The sequence below is a fragment of the Myxine glutinosa genome, chromosome 9 (assembly GCF_964187855.1).
Source record: "Myxine glutinosa chromosome 9, kmMyxGlut1.1, whole genome shotgun sequence".
Taxonomy (NCBI): domain Eukaryota; kingdom Metazoa; phylum Chordata; class Myxini; order Myxiniformes; family Myxinidae; genus Myxine; species Myxine glutinosa.
Window position 1 is genome coordinate 93,214,091 of NC_136269.1, and position 19,897 is coordinate 93,233,987.

The 19,897-nt window shown below is 43.1% G+C and overlaps 1 protein-coding gene across 1 annotated transcript in view; it reads right to left on the minus strand.

The window, feature by feature from the left end:
* LOC137435223 (zinc finger protein ZFPM2) overlaps positions 1-19,897 on the minus strand; it is a 356,522-nt gene that overhangs the window by 19,021 nt on the left and 317,604 nt on the right. The window contains exon 6 of the mRNA XM_078784533.1: positions 7,521-7,649. Coding sequence (XP_078640659.1) covers positions 7,521-7,649 — 129 coding nt within the window. The remainder of the gene's footprint in view (positions 1-7,520; positions 7,650-19,897) is intronic.

Here is a 19,897-nt window from a genome sequence, read left to right on the forward strand (position 1 = left end):
TGATTTTGTCCAGGTCTGCAGAGAGTGAGGAGGCTGCAGACTGCCGATCTGAGGGATGAAGAATGGAGCGACAGAGAGTAGAGTCATCAGCAAAGAGATAGAGAGGATTTTCAAGAGAGTCAGAGAGATCATTGATGAAGACCAGAAAAAGCACAGGGCCCAGAACACTGCCTTGGGGAACTCCAGCCTGAACAGGAAGAGGAGATGAGAGAAACCCATTCAGGGCCACACGTTGACTACGACTAGAGAGGAAGTCCGCCAGCCATGCGTGGAGATTTCCATGGATACCAAAAGAGGAGAGTTTGGTGAGCAGAGCGGGGTGCCAGACCGTATCGAAGGCACGTGATATGTCAAGGGAGACAGCTCTAATTTCCTGTTTGGCATTGAGGACCTCCATCCATTGTTGAGAAAGCAGAAGCAGCATGTCCAGAGTAGAGTGACCAGGTCTGAAACCAAATTGATGATCAGAGATCAAGCCATTGGAGAAGAGGAAAGATTTCATATCTGAAGCAATGATGGATTCCATGACTTTGCTGATAATTGGGAGAAGGCTGATTGGTCTGTAGTTGCTGGGATCTGTTTTTGCACCTTTTTTGTGCAAAGCGGTGATGTTGGCAGATTTCCAAGCAGATAGCAGATGACCTTGAGCAAAAGAGAGGGTGAAGAGAACAGAGAGAGGGAGTGAAAGAGCGGAAGAACAGGATTTTAGGACCCGTGGGCTGATGCCGTCAGGTCCAGTTGCAGAATCAGAGTCGAGGGTTGACAGAAACTTTTCCACCTTGTCAGGAGGAAAGGACACAGAGTCCAGGAGCAGCTGGGTATGACTGGGTACGGTGGGTACAGAGAGGGATTGGTTTTGGACACAAGATTTAGAGGCAAACACAGAGTTGAGGCATTCAGCTTTTTCACGTGCAGAGTCAGCCGTGTGGCCGTTTGAGGTGAGGGAGGGGATGGAGGGGGAACAAACACCAGAAACAGATTTTACCAGACGCCACCAGGATTTGGAGGAGGGAGACAGGTAAGAGAGTTCTGTCCTGAGAACGGAGTGATATTGTTTCCTGGCTCTCCTGAGGGTGGACACATACTTGTTTCTGGCTTTGTGGAAGGAAATGAGATTTACTTCCGTTGGATTTGCTTTCCAGGAGACGAAAGCAAGTTGTTTCTGGGCAATAGCCTCACCACAAGATTCCGTGTACCATGGACGGGAGGAAGGGTATGACAATTGAAGATGAGATGGGATAAATCTGTGCATGAGAGAGAGCAATTTACTTTGGAAGAATTCCCAGGATGAGTTGATGTCAGAGGCGGTAGAGATGGGAGACCAGTCCAGATGATTGATGGCTGCTTGAAGACCGTGCCAGTTGGCCTGAGTGAAATGCCAGACTCGTCGACGCAGAGGAGGCTCTCTGAGAATGGTCAGAGAGATGTCCACTTTAACAAGCACATGATCAGATGAGCCGATTGGAGCAGAAGAAGAGCAGCAGACATTTTCAGGGAAGTTAGTCATAACCAAGTCCAGAAGAGAAGATGCTCCGTTGACTGAGATCCGGGTCGGGAAATTGACAGATTGTGTCAGTCCCAGTGGGTCACAGAAGTCCTTTGCTGAAGAGCCATGGCTGGTGAGAGAGGTACCCACACCCAGCCAACTGGCATGGTGACAATTGAAATCACCACATATGAGGAAGAGAGAGTTGGGATGGGTAGATAGCAGTTGGTCCATATTATCAGACAGCGAGATGTAGATGGAGTCATCACTGTTTGGTGGACGGTACAACACACATATGAACAAAAGGTGGGAGCGAAGGGGAAGCCATAGCAAAAGGTATTCCTGGGGGTGAGGTGGAGAGAGGGCAGTGCAGGGCGAGTGAGGAAGAGAGTTTTTTTTATAAAGATAGCAACCCCCCCCCCCCCCCCCCCTCCAGGACGAGGCTCAGGTCTATCATACCGGAGGAGGGAGTAACCTGGGAGAGATACCAAGGAATCAGAGACATCATGAAGGAGGAAAGTTTCTGTTAAGCAGATCACGTCTGGTTTGTCAGAAGCAACCTGTATGGAGAGATCAATCAGGTTTGAGCGAAGGCCCCGGATGTTTGAGGTCCATACTGTTAAAGAAGAGGAAGGGGGAGCATCGGATACAGAACAGGGGGGGGGGGGGGGGAGCGGTAGGGTAAGAAGTGGAAGAGGAGGAAGAGGTCGGGAGAGTTGTTGAAAGTGTGTCAGAGATTTCAGAATAGCTTGGAGAAAGGGAAGAATGGGGCGGACAAAAGGTTTGATGGTGATTGGGTGAGGCGCAGTGAGGTGTTATTTGAGGAGGGGGCAGAGTGAGGCAGAAGGTTGAGGGAGATGAAGGGTGAAAGTTGGAAGGGGGAAGAAGTGGGGAGGACGCTTTGAGGAGGAGGGGTGCGAGGGGAGTCTAGGAGGGGAGGAGTGATGGAGAGTCTCGGAGGGGAGGGGTGTGGAGGGAGTTTAGGAGGGAAGGGGCAAGGGGGGAGATCTGAAAGGGATGGGTGATGGGGAAGATTTGGAGGGGAGGGGCAAGGGGGATGATTTGAAAGAGATGGGTGATGGGGATGATTTGGAGGGGAGGGGCAAGGGGGTAGATTTAGAGGGGAGGGGTGATGGGGAAGTTTTGGAGGGGAGGGGTGATGGGGAAGTTTTGGAGGGAAGGGGTGATGGGGAAGATTTGGAGGGGAGGGGCAAGGGGGAAGATTTGAAAGGGATGGGTGATGGGGAATATTTGGAGGGGAGGGGCAAGGGGGAATATTTGAAAGAGATGGGTGATGGGGAAGATTTGGAGCAGAGGGGCAAGGGGGTGGATTTGGAGGGGAGGTGTGATGGGGAAGTTTTGAAGGGGAGGGGTGATGGGGAAGTTTTTGAGGGAAGGGGTGATGGGGACGTTTTGGAGGGAAGGGGTGATGGGGAAGATTTGGAGGGGAGGGGTGAGATTGGATTTTGAAAAATGCACGATTAATGGGAAACGAACATTTATTGCAAAATGAGTTTCTTGAGACCTTCGAGTCAAAAATACGTTTGAGGACGCTGAAGGATGGGTGGAGTTCTGGAGAGTTTAGGGAATGTATGAAGGAGGCACTGTAACTGTAAGAGAAGGGTTTTTTTTTTGGAATGAATAGATTTGGTGAGCAAGTCGAAAGCATCCTTTTATAGAAGAAGAAGAAAAAGGTGTTATAGTATATGACAGAATACAGTTCTTCAGGGGACAGTTGAAACATTTTTTAACGATGTGAACACGTGATCACGAACAACGTGGTCGAAGAACGAACGAACAAATAAGAACGAACAACGGATAAGAACAGAGCTGGGAATATTTTTTGGGGTTTTTTTTTTTTTTTGAGTTGAGATGAAAGCAGAGACCGAACGTGAAACGTGAAAAATAGAGACCGAAAGTAATTGCGAGCGCAATCGAAGAAACCGCTGAGACAGAAACAAAGCCTCAAGCCAAGGTCAGACACGGTAGCCTACTAGTACTGCACTAGGCCCCAGAATACATGACATGAACTAACCGACGATTCTGTACACAGGTATGAACAACCAACACCAAGAATACTATTAAAGACACACCAATAGTTACACACACCGAAAGAAAGATACAGTTTCGACAAAAACACAATTGTGAAAAGTTACTTAACTTCGAAAGCGTGCGCAGAAGTTCAGCTTTGAAGAGACGTGACCTCCAATCTTGTGCATGCCAATAACTCACAATAACACATACATAATAACTCACAATTTTCTCTAAAAATAAATTGAAATTAACAAAATTATTTGGTCTCCACAATTCTTTATTTCACTGTTAATATTACAGAACCTTTGTTTTTGATTCAGAACTTAATATATCCTTTCAAAGCAGAAAATAAAAAGAAATGGCATTGACAAAATTATTGACACCCAGGACTTAATATTTGGTAGCCCAGCCATTGGACAAAATAACTGCAGTCAAGCACTTCCTGCAGCCATGAATGAGCTTCCTCCACCTCTCTACTGGCAGTTTGACCCACTTTTCTTGTGCAAACTGGTCCAGTTCTCCCAGATTTGAAGGGTGCCTTCTCCCAACTGCTGTTTTCAGATCTCCCCTCAGGTGTTGAATGGGATTTAGATCTGGACTCATTGCTGGCCACTTCAGAACAGTCCAGCGTTTTGTCTTGAACCATTCCTGTGTGATTTTTGAAGTGTGTTTGGAGTAATTGTCCTGCTGCAAGACCCATGATCTTTGACGGAGACCCAGCTTTCTGACACTGGGTTGAACATTGCACTCCAAAATGCCTTGGTAATCTCCTGATTTCATGACGCCATGCACATATTCAAGGCACCCAGTGCCAGAGGCAGCATAGCAACCACAAAACATCACTGAACATCCTCCATGTTTTCCTGTAGGGAAGGTGATCTTTTCTTTGAAGGCTTCATTTTGTTTTCTGTAAACATGGAGATGATGTGTTTTACCAAAAAGCTCTAATTTTGTCTCATATGTCCACAGGACATTCTCCCAGAAGGATTTTGGCTTGTTCATGTGTGTTTTGGCAAACTCCAATCGGGCTTTCTTATGGCTCTCTCTCAGCCTGGGTCTCCTACCATAGAACCTCCTTTCATTGAGTTGGCGACGGATGGTGCAAGTTGAAACTGTCGTACCTTGTGTCCGAAGGTCAGCTTGAATCTGTTTGGCAGTTGATCGAGGTGCTTTCTCCACCATTTGAACAATCCTTCGCTGCAATCTTCAATCAAGTATTCTCTTGCGGCCACGTCCAGGGAGGTTGGGTACAGTGCCATGGGCCTTAAACTTCCTGATAACATTGCGTACGGTGGACACAGGAACATCAATGTCTGTGGAGATGGACTTGTAGCCTTGAGATTGTCCATGCTTGGCTACAATATTGTGTCTGACCTCCTCAGACAATTCTCTCGTTTTCTTTCTTTTCTCCATGCTCGTTGCGGTACACACAGTGACACAAAACAGCAGAATGACTCCTTTTCTCTATTCAAACTGGTTGAATGAGTGATTTTTATATTGCAGGCACCTGCAACTCAACAAACATGAGTTCAATTCCAAAGTAAAGGAGAATCACCTAATTGAAATCTAATTATTTCTAACAATTTCTAAAAGGTGCCAATAATATTGTCCGGGCCATTTTAGGATTTCTGTGTGGAATAAGCTAAGATTTATTAATTGTTTCAGCTTTTTTTTTTTGTTCCACTGCAAACCAAAGAAATACAAATGTGGATACCAAAATATTTTCTTATTTGAACAATTTTCTGGAAAAAATGGTGCATTATTTGAAAAACGTGCAATGGTGGCAATATTTTTTACCCACGACTGTGTGTGTGTGTGTGTATGTACATATATATATATATATATATATATATATATATATATATATATATATATATATATATATATATATATATATATATATATACACAAATGGTCAAAAGTTTTAGAACACCACAACTTTTCCGGTTTTTATTGAAATTTACGCAGTTTAATGTCCAGTGATAACCTGAAATTGTACAAAGGCAAGCAGTAAACTGCTCAAGGTAAAAAAAAAAAAGTTTAGGTTAGCAAAGACGGGAAAATAATGTAAATTGCACAGTTATATTATTTAAAAAAAGACCTTCTTCAGGGAACAAGTAATGGGTTAACAACTTACAGCTGTTCTGCATCAATGTAAGTAAATTAAGCCTTGAACGTTGATGCAAACAATTCCTACAGGTGTCCCAACCTCTGCTGATTACTTGATTACAAACCCCCTGTCTGTATAAAAGCAGTATTGGAACAGACTGTTATTACAACCTCTGAAGCATTATTTGGACAATATTGCACTGCAGGAAGTAGTATATTGGAAACTGGAGGAAACTCTGACAGGAAGAGGTCTGGCAGACCCAAAGCCACAACAGAATCAGAAGACAAGTTTCTGAGAGTCAACAGCTTGCGTGATAGGCGGCTCACAGGGCAACAGCTTCAGGCACAGCTTAGCACTGGTCAAAGTAAGCAAGTCATAGTTTCAACTGTGAAGAGAAGACTTCGAGCTGCAGGTTTGACAGGTCGAGTGGCAGGAAGAAAGCCATTGCTAAGATGGCAAAATAAGAGAAAGAGGCTTGCCTGGGCCATGAAGCACCGCCAGTGGACTACTGAAGACGCGAAGAAGGTCTGATGGACCGATGAATCAAAATTTGAAATCTTTGGTTCATCACGCAGGGTTTTTGTACGCCGACGAGTAGGCGAAAGGATGGTTCCTCAGTGTTTGACACCAACTGTCAAACATGGAGGAGGAAGCGTGATGGTCTGGGGTGCTTTTGCTGGATCCAGATTCGGCGACTTGCACAGAGTGACTGGCACCATGAACCAAAAGGGCTACCACAGCATTTTGCAGCGCCATGCAATACCCTCTGGTATACGCCTAGTTGGTCAGGGGTTCATCCTACAGCAAGATAATGACCCTAAACACACCTCCAGGCTATGTCAAAACTACCTTCGAGGAAAAGAAGAAGACGGTAGGCTTCAAATCATGGAACGGCCAGCACAGTCTCCAGACATAAACCCCATCGAGCTGGTTTGGGATGAACTGGACAGAAGGGTGAAAGCAAAGCAACCTGCAAGTGCAACACATTTGTGGGAACTTTGCAACAGTGTTGGGAAGTACTTCCCGAACAATATTTGATTTCCATTGTAGAAAGAATGCCACGAGTGTGTTCGGCGGTTATATCTGCAAAAGGTGGCTACTTTGCTGAGTCAAAAATGTAAATTAAATTTTGTTAAATAAAATGATTCTATGATTTCTTTTTTATCTCCAATTGTTTATTTGTTCTATGCTTAATTTGAGAGGACATTGAGACCTTAAACTGCGTAAATTTCAATAAAAACTGGAAAAATTGAGGTCTAAAACTTTTGACCGGTAGTGTGTATATATATATATATGTATGTATATAATTGCAAGGCAAAACCTTTAACTTTGCGTCCAATTTTGACTTTTGGGCCCTGAAGATCCCATCAACCACTCCAATCAAAATGTTTGTAAGCATTCCCATAGGTGCTTTTTGAAAGCATCACTGTGCTGCCAAATTTCACATTTATCGACTCGTATAAAAGGGAATGGCAAAGCAAGTTGTGATTTTTAGTGTTTTCCCGAAGCAAGGTGTGATCTTTTAAAATTGGAGCGGTGGAGATTGGGAGGTTGGGGGAGGGGGGAGTGCTAAATCAAAAGAATAAGAGAGGGGTCTCGGTCGATTGGACCATGGCACCTCTCTGCCGAATTGAATCAGAAATGTAGGTTGACAGGCCGAGTCAACCCACCTGGTGTTATTTCGACAGCACGACAGGGCTTCAAACTCAAGACCTTGAGATCTTAAACCAGCAACCTCAACCGTTCAGCCAACACCAGGTTTGCTCAATGAATAAGCCTAAAAACAGTCTAAGTTGTACACAACAAATCACTTAAAGTGATAACAAATAAAGTTATAACTTGTGAAATCTCCTATCGTTAGATAACGACATGAAAAAAGCATTGACACACCTTGTGCGGTCTCTGTTGGGGTTAGGGCCGACTCACTCGGCCTGCCTGCACAGTAGTAGAACTGATGGGCCTGAAGGTTTCTCTTGCTGCGGTACCAGATGCCACATGCCTGGCATGGAAACAGGCTCCCTGGGCAGAGGGGAATGGGAAGAAAGAATAAAGAGAGGCATCCACATGTCTTCCTGTCCCACATCTTGATGCCAAAGGGGTTTTGCCAAATGCATTAAGGGTTTTATTTTAAACAAATAACTATTTTATTTCTCCGAATTATAAAATGAGTCATTCTATGGGGACTGTTTTCTCATCTCTTTTAAAAGCAAACATACTGCAAACCTAAAATACCTCCAGGAAACACTAAATTTGGCTTTAATTTAGCAAATTGAAGTCCCTACACATACTGCAATTCCTTCCAAACATAAAAGATCTATATGGTAATAAATACAATATGCTATTGATAGATTTTTTTTTGCATCAACTCAGTGCATAGAAATTAGTGAAAGCTCAATGTCACAGAGGCAGGATGTAGTATGTTACCCAATGGGCCTTTCAGAACTGGGAGTTGATTGAACAGAAAGAATGTGGTCTCAGGAAATCTCTCTGAAGATGATGATCAAATTACAGCTGACATTAGTTATCTAAAATCAATTGTACCTGTCAAAGTTTGCGATTGTATGCCTTTCCACTTTTAAAATGTCATTTTGCTGCACTGCCTTCTGCTTGCTCCACCAATTGCCCCTTTAAATACCTCCCACTTCTCTTTGGTATTAAAGTGCGTGCTGGTTGGTCTTCTTTGCAGAAACCCTAACACATAAATTCATGAACATGAATTCACAATTTATAAAGAACTAGCAGGAGTACCCGGCGTTGCCGGGCAAGAGGGGGGTGGGGAGGGGGGTGGTAGGAGAGGGAGGGGTGAGGAAGGGAGTGGGGGGAGTGGAAGGGGGTTCATCACCTTTTCGTTGAATATATGCTGGTGAATGTGCCGTTCATCACGTTTCTGAGTTAAGTGTGATACCGATCAGGAAGAAGAAGAAGCTTTACGACCAACTTCGTACACTTCCGGAATTGTTTGATTTATTTGTATTAAAATGTCTGGTTATTGTTTTGTATTTATTTACATGAATGTGTACTTGTATATAACTGTCATTAATTTAAAAAATGCTTAGGCACTATTGAGCGATTTTTTTTTTTAATCCAATAAAACGAACTTTTTTTATTTCAGAATTATTATTTTTATGCCTAAAACACTCCCAGGCACTCACTGATGAACCTCTGAAAGTTTGACGAAGATCCGTTCAGCCATCTCTGAGAAAAATGGCGACACAGACAGACAGACACACAGACAGACAGACCAACAGCTCTCTTATATAGTAGATTGTTTATCACGTGTATTAAAGCGTATCCCTGCGCATCGTAAGAGGCGACCAAGGGTTGGCGTCAGGAAGGGCATCCGGCCATAAAAACATTGCCTCAAACAGGGAACCATGATTGTCATGGGGCCCGCAAGGCTAACCCCCGCTCTAGCGGGGAAAATGGCCTTAAAACGATCATTCATTCATTCATTCATTAAAGCTCTAATGTACTCAATGCCAACTTTCAATAAAGAGGATTGACTACCTGTGAGATAAGTAGCTCCATCGTCTGTTCGATGTGACCTATTGAGTATTCATACAGAACCTTAGATATTCATTTTTAAAATGTATTGATACACTCTACTTTTTTGGTAAAGCACAGCACACTTTTCAGAATACCATACACTACACCACAGGAAGGCCTTTAGAGTATCCACTCATAAGGCGTAGGGCTTGAAAAACATTAATAGTAAGAGTGACTGGAGTAATAAAATAGAGCCTCTGGGAATATTCGCAAGAGATACCAAGATGTTTCCTTTGATTCAGAAGGAACTAGCTGCAACTGAAACCTGTCCGGGCTTCAGTGACAATCCTTTAAAAACCCCTTGGAGCAAAGATGCTATGATATGGAACACCTGAAAATGTATCTGTGATCAAGCTTGAAAACAGCACAACTTGGTCCTCAAAACGAAAAGCGAAAAAATGAAGAGCCGTTGGGCGATGGGAGGACTCATTACACCTTTATATATCCGCTTAAGGAGATTGCAACGAATGAAAAGATTTATTTCATTGTTGATATAACAGTGCAGTTAAGAGCTATTGCATTAAAGACATGCGATTTGTATAAAATATATACAGTATATCATCTTGTAAGATGAGTAGGACATAGGAGCAAGTGGAGGGAAGGCAAGGGGCATTTATGGAGCATGATTTGGGGAGAGAGGAGAGGGCAAAGATTCCTCCATACTGTGGGTGGATGGGAGGGAGGATGTGGGGTGGTAGGTAGGGTGAGGAAGTCAATCATTATTATTGGCGAAGGGGAGGAGGGGGCGAGGGGGACTGGTAGGATGGCTTGAGCTATACACACATGCCTATGGGCTGTCTATCCCAGGCTGAAATGTCATCCTGATGTTCCGCATGCAGGGCGACGCATCAATGTGTGTGCCGTCGGTGGACATTAAGTCGGAGGACACGTCTGCTAGCACTGATTGTTTATCTACGGTATATATCGCAAAGGGTAGGTGAGTTATCGCCAAAACCCTGACCAAACTCCAAAGTTCTGTCCAAACTTTCTCGCCAACCTGCACATGACAAGTGTGGTGACCAGTGTGTCAATACCCCCATAATGAAATGAGGAAAACCTTCATCCTGCTGTGGACGGAAAACAGGTGGATAAGATGATTAATATGAAAAGAATGTCCAAAATGAATTACAGCAAGTGTTCTAGAATGGAATGAATAAAACAATTCTGTAAATTGAATAGATGAGCAATAATTCCATTGTCGACTATGACTGGTCGAATCACAGCACAGATACAGTGCTAAGTCAAAATCTAACACCTTCACTAACCCCAGCCAAATGCCAAACATTGCATCGCCGGTGCTTGGTCATTCAATGTTACCACATTAACCAGCGCACTCACCACACTATCACTTAGAAACAATATGGAAGAGAAGTTACATTATGGAATGGCTCTGTATAAAAGGGTGAATGCGGTACTGCATGGCCATTTGCTTATTTTGCCATCTCCTTACGACGCCAAATTGGCTGCACTAAACAAGTAAAGCATTTGTAAATTTCTCTGCCAAAATTACAGATCTTTAGGGTCTTCCCAGACTAAATCATGGTCAAGTATAACCGAGGATGAGTTTGGTGGCTTCATGGTGGAAGTGAAGCTTTATCCGAAGAACGGTTCATTTGTATTCACACGATAGTAGTTAAAAACAGGTTCAACATCTTCTTCCGCCATCTTAGTCTACCCACTGGGATTTCCCCAGGCTTGATGCTCGGATTTTAATTGCCGTTGAAAAAGCAAGCACCTATGCGAAGTTGCAAGGAAATATACCTTCCTACAAACATTTTTTTTGTGCGCAGAATCGAGGCTCATGTGAGAACTAAAACATTGAACATGAAAACATGCACTGACACATAAAACATACAAAGAAGGGAGCGGGAGACAAGAGGAGGAGGGAGAGGGACGCACACAAGCACAACAACAGTAGAGCACAAGGATGTCAGTAGATCTGTGGAAGGGGGAGGGCTGGGGAGGAGGAAGGGGTACACAGTTTAAGCAAATTAACACGACTAGGAATTTCACTACGAGGAATTTCAGGAAAGAAATTGGGGATTGAAAGAGGTGGATTTGGGGTGTTTTAACAGGGGTAGAAAAGATCAAGGTTTTGGATGGGGGAAGACAAGAGATGGTGGTGAACAGCTATTTTAAAGACCTTAAGGGAAGAGAGGGATTGAAGAGAGTGTGGGAGTTTGTTCCAGAGGCGGGAGAAAAGAGGAATGAAAGAGTGAAGGTGAGCAGAGAGTCTTGATTTGGTAGTTTCACAAGAAGAGGGTTGCTGGCAGATCATGTGCGACCTGTAGGAATATTTGGGGGACAGAGCACAGACAGAGCTTGGGGAGCAAGGCAGGAGAGGAGTCCGTAGAAGACAAAGACCACCTACCTGCCTGCAGTGAGAGAGAGAAAGGCCCTCAGAATCAGCTTCATCGCGGGAGCTTCCAATGATTCTGAATGCTTTGGTTTCAACCGTGTGAAGCCGAGCTAGGTGTGAGGCAGGAGCACCAGCCCAGAGGGGAGAGCAGTATTCCATTTAGCTGCGGATGAAATCTTTGTATGTGGTGAGGAGCTCAGAAGTGCCGAGAAAGGACTTCACATGACGGAGGATGCCCAGTCGGCGACTCGCTTTGGAGGCCAGCTTGGAAATGTGGTTTTCCCAGGAAAGATCATTGCAGATAGTGAGACCCAAAAGCTTGAGTGACAGAACTTCTTCAAAAGCATTGTTCAGAAAGTAGATGGGAGGGTTGTCCAGATGGTCTTTACGGAGAGACAAAGTGAGAGTGTGAGATTTGTCAGGATTTAAAGACATGTTCCACTTGTTTGACCAGTTTGTGATATTGTCCAGGTCTGCAGAGAGTGAAGAGGCTGCTGTCTGCCGATCTGAGGGATGAGGTATGGAGCGGCAGAGAGTGGAGTCATCAGAAAAGAGATAGAGAGGATTTTCCAGAGAGTTGGAGAGATCATTAATGAAGACCAGAAAAAACACAGGGCCCAGAACACTGCCTTGAGGAACTCCAGCCTGAACAGGAAGGGGAGATGAGAGAATTCTAATCAGGGCCACACATTGACTGCGACCGGTGAGGAAGTCTGCAAGCCATGCATACCATGAGAGGAGAGTTTGGTGAGCAGGGTGGGGTGCCAGACCGTATCGAAGGCACGTGATATGTCAATGGGGACAGCTCTGATTTCCTGTTTGGCATTGAGGACCTCCATACATTGTTGAGACAGCAGAAGCAGCATGTCCAGAGTAGAATGACCTGGTCTGAATCCAAATTGATGATCCAAGATCAGGCCATTGGAGAAGAGGAAGGATTTGATGTCAGAAGCGATGATTGATTCCATGACCTTGCTGATTATTAGGAGCAGGCTGATTGGTCTGCAGTAGCAAGGATCTGTTTTTGCATCTTTTTGCTGATGCAGATGACCTTGAGCAAAAGAGAGGGTGAATATGTTGGAACCCATCTGTGGATCGGTCCCATCGGCCGATGGGTCTGACCCATCTGTGGATGCACGAGAAATGACAATGCAGACCCATCGGCCGATGGGTCTGCGCCATCTGCGGATGTGTTGTTCACCTTGAAGGAATGTGTTGACAGAATGGTGCTCTTCAATCAGGTACACAGTCATTGGAATTACATGTGGTAGGAATTTAACAGAGATGATTTTTAAATGTTTTATTTAACTTTTATTTTTAAAATTTAAATTTTATTTTTTTATTTAATTTAAATTTTATTTTATTTAATTTAATATAATATAAAGGAATTTAACATTCCCCTCCGCCATTATCAGAAGAACACCTAATGTTTTGTATGAATGTTGAGTATGTTATGTAAAGCTTTACTAAAACTGCCATGTATCTGTTAATTACAAAATGTATTGACAAAATGTATAAATAGATGGGTAGAAATAGATAATAAAACATTTTAAAATCATCTTTGTTAAATTCCTACCACATGTAATTCCAATGACTGTGTACCTGATTGAAGAGCACCATTCTGTCAACACATTCCTTCAAGGTGAACAACACATCCGCAGATGGCGCAGACCCATCGGCCGATGGGTCTGCATTGTCATTTCTCGTGCATCCACAGATGGGTCAGACCCATCGGCCGATGGGACCGATGCACAGATGGGTTCCAACAAATAGAACAGAGAGAGGGAGTGAAAGAGCGTCGGAGCAGGATTTTAGGACCAGTGGGCTGATGCCGTCTGGTCCAGTTGCAGAATCAGTGTCGAGGTTTGACAGAAACTTCTCCTCCTTGTCAGGAGAGAAGGACACAGAGTCCAGGAGCAGCTGGGTTTGACTGGGAAAGGTGGGTACAGAGAGATGGGTTCGGGACACAAGATTTTGAGGCAAACACAGGGTAGAGGCATTCGGCTTTTTCATGTGTGGTGTCAGCTGTGTAGCCGTTTGAGATAAGGAGGGGATGGAAGGGGAACAAACACCAGAAACAGATTTGACCAGTCGCCACCAGAATTTAGGGGAGGGGGACAGGTTTGAGAGTTAAGTCTTGAGAGTGGAGAGTTATTGTTTCCTGGCTCTCCTGAGGGTAGACACACACTTGTTCCGAGTTTTGTGAAAGGAACTGAGATTGCCTTCAGTTGGATTAGGCTTTTCAAGAGGCGTGGGAAAGTTGTTTCATGACAACTGCCTAACCATATTTCTGTGTAAACAAGCAAATAAAACACTCTCTCACATAAGTTGTAAATAAGAATGCACTTACTAATCTCTGTGGGTACATCTACTATCAAAATGTAACGTCTTTTCAAATAATTTTGAAGATTGCCAGCATTTTATTTATGCTGAACTGTATTCCTAAAAGCTTGATTTGTTCTGTCTTTCTTTGACCATTTACTTTTAAGCTTCTCTTATGTTTTCTGTCATTGGATTTTTGTTTAGTAAGTTGAACTACTGTATTATTTGTTGTGCCATTTTTCCCCATAATATAAGATCCCGACTGCTCATATTGCACTGCTCATATTGATCCACTGGTCCTGCATCCACTGGACCACTGGTCCTGCATCCTTCAATGCAGGAGGAGACCATTAGGCCCATCAACGCATGCACAATGGTTGCCAACCTACGGCTGTTTGTCCATGCTCTATCCTTTTAAAATGCTGAACGTCAAGCAAGGAAGCAGCACGTTTTTAAAGTTTTTGGAATGACTCGGTGGGTTCTGGTTCAAACCATCGACCTCGCAGACTCAGAGCGGATGCTCCAAGCAATTCACTACTGAATCATTGTGCCAGAGTTCTGCATTATTTTACCTTGCTGAAGCATCTTGCTTGTCTACCTTGCTCTCTTAATCTCTCAGCATGTTATTTGAAAAAAGAATTCAAATCAAGTGCTCCGTCAGCAAAAGACTAGTTAAGTAGGGCATATTGAAATCTATAATTCGTGGATATGCTAAATCTGGTTAACTTCACAAAAGGAGAGGATCATGGGACCCATGAAGATATTCATGATTTTTTTTTTTTTACTTTTACATACATATACGAGAGTAGTTCAAAGGTGGTGTGGGCTTTTAATTCTTGAAAAGTGAAAGAATATATACTGTTTGATGAAACTTTACCTTATTCTCAAGACATTCCCCTGCTACATGTACACATTTGTCCCATCGATACAGCATCTCGTTGCTGACATTTTGCGTAGAAATCTTTGAGATGGGCGCATAGCCATTTCAAGACATGTTTTGGCTCCATCGTCATTCATGAGGTTAATGCTATATTTGTTCTTTGAGTTGTCAAACTCGATGAAAATCAGACGGTGTTAAGTCTGGACATTATGGAGAATGATTCTGAAATTCCCAGCCCATTGCTGCTGGAGTACTCGGGTCCATTGAGGTCTGATACGAGAATGGAGGTGCTTTTGTACCAAACATGCACTCACCTTATTTGTTTCAAGAGAGAATAAATAATTATTACTGCACTTCCAAAACTGACATCTAATTCTTCTGCAATTCCATATACAGTAATTAGGCAATTTCCCCAAAATTAGTTGTTTAAACACATTTAATGTTTGCTTGAGTGACAACACAGCTGGTTGCATGTGAGAATGCTCAAGATCGCTCACCAATTCCTATCCATTTATGAACTCTCTGCACAGCTTAGAAACAACTAAGTGCAAAAGAAGTTTGCTTGTTCTCGCTCCCTTTCTTAGTTAACCTCTTGGCATTACCATTGGAATCTCCAGGAACCCAGGTTCAAATCTCATATAGTACCATATGTTCATGCAATTCATGTAAAATCGCAATGTTCTCTTCTAATATCTTTGTCCTGCATGTGATTTATATCCACCTACACTTTGAGCCTTAGATTAATGTAAGATACACAAATAAATAAATTAATTAAAAGACCCTTCATCAAACTGTGCAGACACAGTCTCTTGTGAATTTCAGCTGGTTTGATGTTCTCCTTCAAAAGGAATACAATGATACACATCTGTTCCATAGCCACGTGACCATTGGCTGTCATCTTGGTTTTATCCAGAATGCTTTGACCAGTACTGATGTATCTTAAGTATGTTAAAATATAATTGCACAAAATATCAGCATTGAACTCCTCCAATAAAAGTTCCCGTTCTACAATAAAAAGTCACCGACATTGTTGAACCGCCCTCATATAACGAATAAAAATGTTTTATCACTTTTAATGTGTAAATATATATGCAAAAATTTCAAGAAAAACATCGGGGTTTCTTGTTCATAGAAATAACTTTTTGAAAGACTTTCTTATATTCCAGCTTTCCTGACAGTAAGACAATTAGAGAAGACTGAAGACGTACTAGTGGTGACAGTTTTAACATCCCAAGTGAATGCAAACAGTATACATGGTTTATTGTCTTCAACAAAGAATGGCACATTCCTAAATATTTATCATCAGAAATATTTTGAAGAAAGTTAACCCAAACTAAACAACTATTCCAGAAATACACAATTCAACTCTCGTGCAATTTGGTTTTGTCAGATTATTTACAACAGTTATGCAAGTAATAATATGTCAAAGAATTCTGCATGATGTCGACAATTTATCATACAGCCATGATGTTCAGCCAAAAGCATGTGTTAGAAGACAAGTGTCTACATGGCTCATCGGCTGCCTCATTTGTATAGAATATATAACAGCAAGAAACTAGTTGGTATTCCGAGAATACTTACCCTGCACAGTCAACTTGGTGTGAACCAACTCTTCTATTTTTGAAGGGTTTAAATTTTTTTAAATTTGATCCAATATGGCTGCCAGACCACGTGAGCGATGCCATCATAAATTTATATATATATATGCAGTATATATATATATATATATATATATATATATATATATATACATATATATATATATATATATACAGACTTGGCATTTAATATGGAATATTTTTTTTTCTTGACTTGGGTTTACTTTCTTAACTCAGTATATCAATCTGGTGAGTTTCTTTTACACTTTGGTGATTTATTTGTTAAAAGAACCATGTCATTGATTGTCTGTCGCAGCAAGAAGTCAACAACAGGATTATATCACAGGTGGCGTGGCAAAATGTACGGACAGGTGCATTTGATGATTGGCTTCACAGTCGGGTATACAAGGGTTGTTGCGTTCTGTATCAGTGGAAAACAACTGCTGCACGTCTCCAAAAGTTATTGCCGCTTCCTCTGGAGATAGTCCGTCAACTCGACAATGCTGTTTGTCATGGAGTGGTGGCTTTACGAAATTACGGCATGAAACAGCGTGCTATTGCTCGGCAGTATGGCATCACTCAAGGTCAGGTGTCAAAGATCCTGAAACGAAATGCTCAGAGGGGTGTCCCTACTCCAATACCGAGGCCAGGCCGTCCCCGTAGAACCACAAGGAGGGATGATCGCCAGCTGCACCGGTTAGTCCGCAATGGCCGTACCAAGTCAGCTAATCGGCTTAGGGCTGAGTGGCAGCAACTGACAAATGTGCCTGTATCCAGAAGGCTAGTCAACCAACGACTGGTTCAAGCAGGCTATCGTGCCAGGCATCCCCTGAGAAAGCCACGCCTGACCAGAGAACACCACCAGCGCCGATTGCAGTGGGCCAGAGAGCACCGTCAATGGCAGCCAGGACACTGGAATCACGTGATCTTTAGCGACGAGTCTAGATTTCTGGTCTATCGTCAAGATGGCCACGTCCGAGTGCGCAGACAAGTGCATGAAGCCTACAACAAAGATTGTATAGTGCCAAGAGTCCAAGCTGGAGGTGGTGGGGTGACCGTTTGGGCTGCTTTTCATGCAGGGGGCAAAACTGACCTGGTTGTTCTGAATGGAAACCTGAACCAGTTCAAGTACAGGGCCATTCTGGAAGAAACTGCTTCCATTTGCTCGTGCAGCCTTTCGAGGAAACTTTGTCTTCCAAGATGACAATGCACGGCCGCATCGTGCTCGCATGATCCAACACTTTCTTGCTGACCGTGGTGTAGAGCATATGGAGTGGCCTGCCATGTCCCCGGATATGAATCCGATAGAGAACTTGTGGGCAGAATTAACGCGTCAAATCGACCACTTGGACCAGCAGCCGACCTCTGTGCGTGAATTGCAGCAGACTATTGTCACTGCATGGCAAGCGATTCCTGTCCAAACCTTGCCAAATCTTGTGAACAGCATGCCTCAATGTGTACGTGCTCTCCTGAATGCTCATGGGGGTTACACGAAGTACTGAACTGTAATTTTACTGTCCGTAATCCCAGTCGTAATTTAACTTTTGTTTTTGTTAAAAAAAATTTTGGCTAATGTGCAAAATAAAGAGATACTTCTGGAAAACGTACAGAAGTTTAACACAGTACTGTCCATGAATTGAGTTCGATATCAGTTTACATCACTTTCAAGGATCAATTTATTTGTTTCGAAATGTCAAATGTGGTTTTTGTTTCTTTTGAAGGTCACATTAACAAAATCTACAATAATTTCAACATAACTCCAATGAACTTTTGGTTCTAAGACATCTTGAAAAGTAAGTTCACCCCCACAAAAAAAATATTCCATATTAAATGCCAAGTCTGTATATATATATATATATATATATATATATATATATATATATTGTTGCGGATATGAGGATTGTATTTTTTTTATTGTGTTGTATTGTTGTAAATTGTTGTGAATTATTGCTCAAGTCTGGACCCTCCTGCCTCCAGTGTTGTATAAAGGTCAAAGGGCGTTCCCGTAGTTAATTCCATAAAGCATACACGTTAGCCAATCATAGATTTCCCCCTGGTTGATAGTTATATCTTTATTATGTGTATTAGGGTAAGGCCTTGTCTCCCATTAAGATGAAACTCCATTGCACCAAGTGAAATAGAGTAGATTCCTTTCATTCCCCATTCCCACTCCCAAAACTTTCATTGCCTTTCATCATTGCCAAGCCTCGATTGCCAGTTACATCCCCTCCAAAACCACCATTGAACATGTGCTCAGGTCGGGGAAGAAAGGCGTGCCCGCCCATCGTCATCAAGGGCGGAGCTAGAGGGCCGTGCCGACCAATCAGGGCCGAGGTGAGCACACCGATTGGCGTGTCCTGAAGGCTGGCGGCTTGATCGCCGGAGGCGCTATAAAAGTGCGCGCGCAAGGACGTTGTAGAGTGGAGTAGTTGCTGAGTTGTGTAAAAAGATCATCCAGAGAGAACCAACTGTAAGAGAACCAACTGCGAGAGTACATTGAGATCACCCAAGGAAGCTTTGTACACAGCAACGGCTGATCAAGTGGACCGATGTTTGTTCCTGAGCTGGTGCTTTTCCGAACAGAGTCCGAGGCTGGCATGTGAGCAAACGAACATAGAGAACATTAAGGAGATCATCATCCAGGGAAGCACAAAGCCTGTTGTAGTCCTGGCAAAGCACGCGACGTCCACAGCAGCAGCAGCAGCAGCGGCGGCCACAGCAGCAACAACACTCAACAGCCGCTTGGGGCCTGGACGGCGGTTTTGAGCAGGGCCGCGAAGGAACGGCGGCTGCTAAACGCGCCGATCGTGCTGCAGGACCCCTAGGACCTTCCTTTCCCTCCAGACATCCACCTCCTGCCTTTCCATCCTTTTGGTGTACGTGAGTTTGTTCTGTTTGTTTTGTCCCTGGGTAGTTAATTAAGCTCGTATAAGCTAGCGTTGCACTGTGTCTCTAAAATCTTCTGTATATTATTTTCTTATCTTTCCTTCTCCTTGGTTATTTTTGAGCCTGCAAATAGCAAATAAATTATATTCGTATTTCCAACCTTTTTGTCTGCTTCTTCTTCACATCCGCGTCGCCTTAGTCTTTTCCCTATTGAATATCTGTGGCGCGATCCGGCCAACGTTCGGGGATCGGGTTAATCGGGGTAACTGTTAGGCCGCGGTGCCATCCGCTCGGCAAACCAACATCCTTATCCGCGGGCCGTAACAATATATATATATATATATATATATATATATATATATATATATATATATATATATATTGCTCAGGTGCAAATGATTAGAACATCATTAGAGAGGATCTTGGACGAACCTGTCTTATTTAAACCTCAGACATTTAGTTTGGTTTGCTCTTTGTTGTTGAAGTGTGCGGCGTCACCATGCCTAGATCAAAAGAGCTCTTTGAGGCCTTCAGAAAGAAGGTTATAGATGCCTACGAGTCTGGGAAGGGATTTAAAAAGATTTCCAAACAATTTGAAATCAATCATTTGACTGTCCTGAAGATCATCTACAAGTGGAGAAGATTCCAAACAACTGCCAACTTGTTCAGGCCAGTC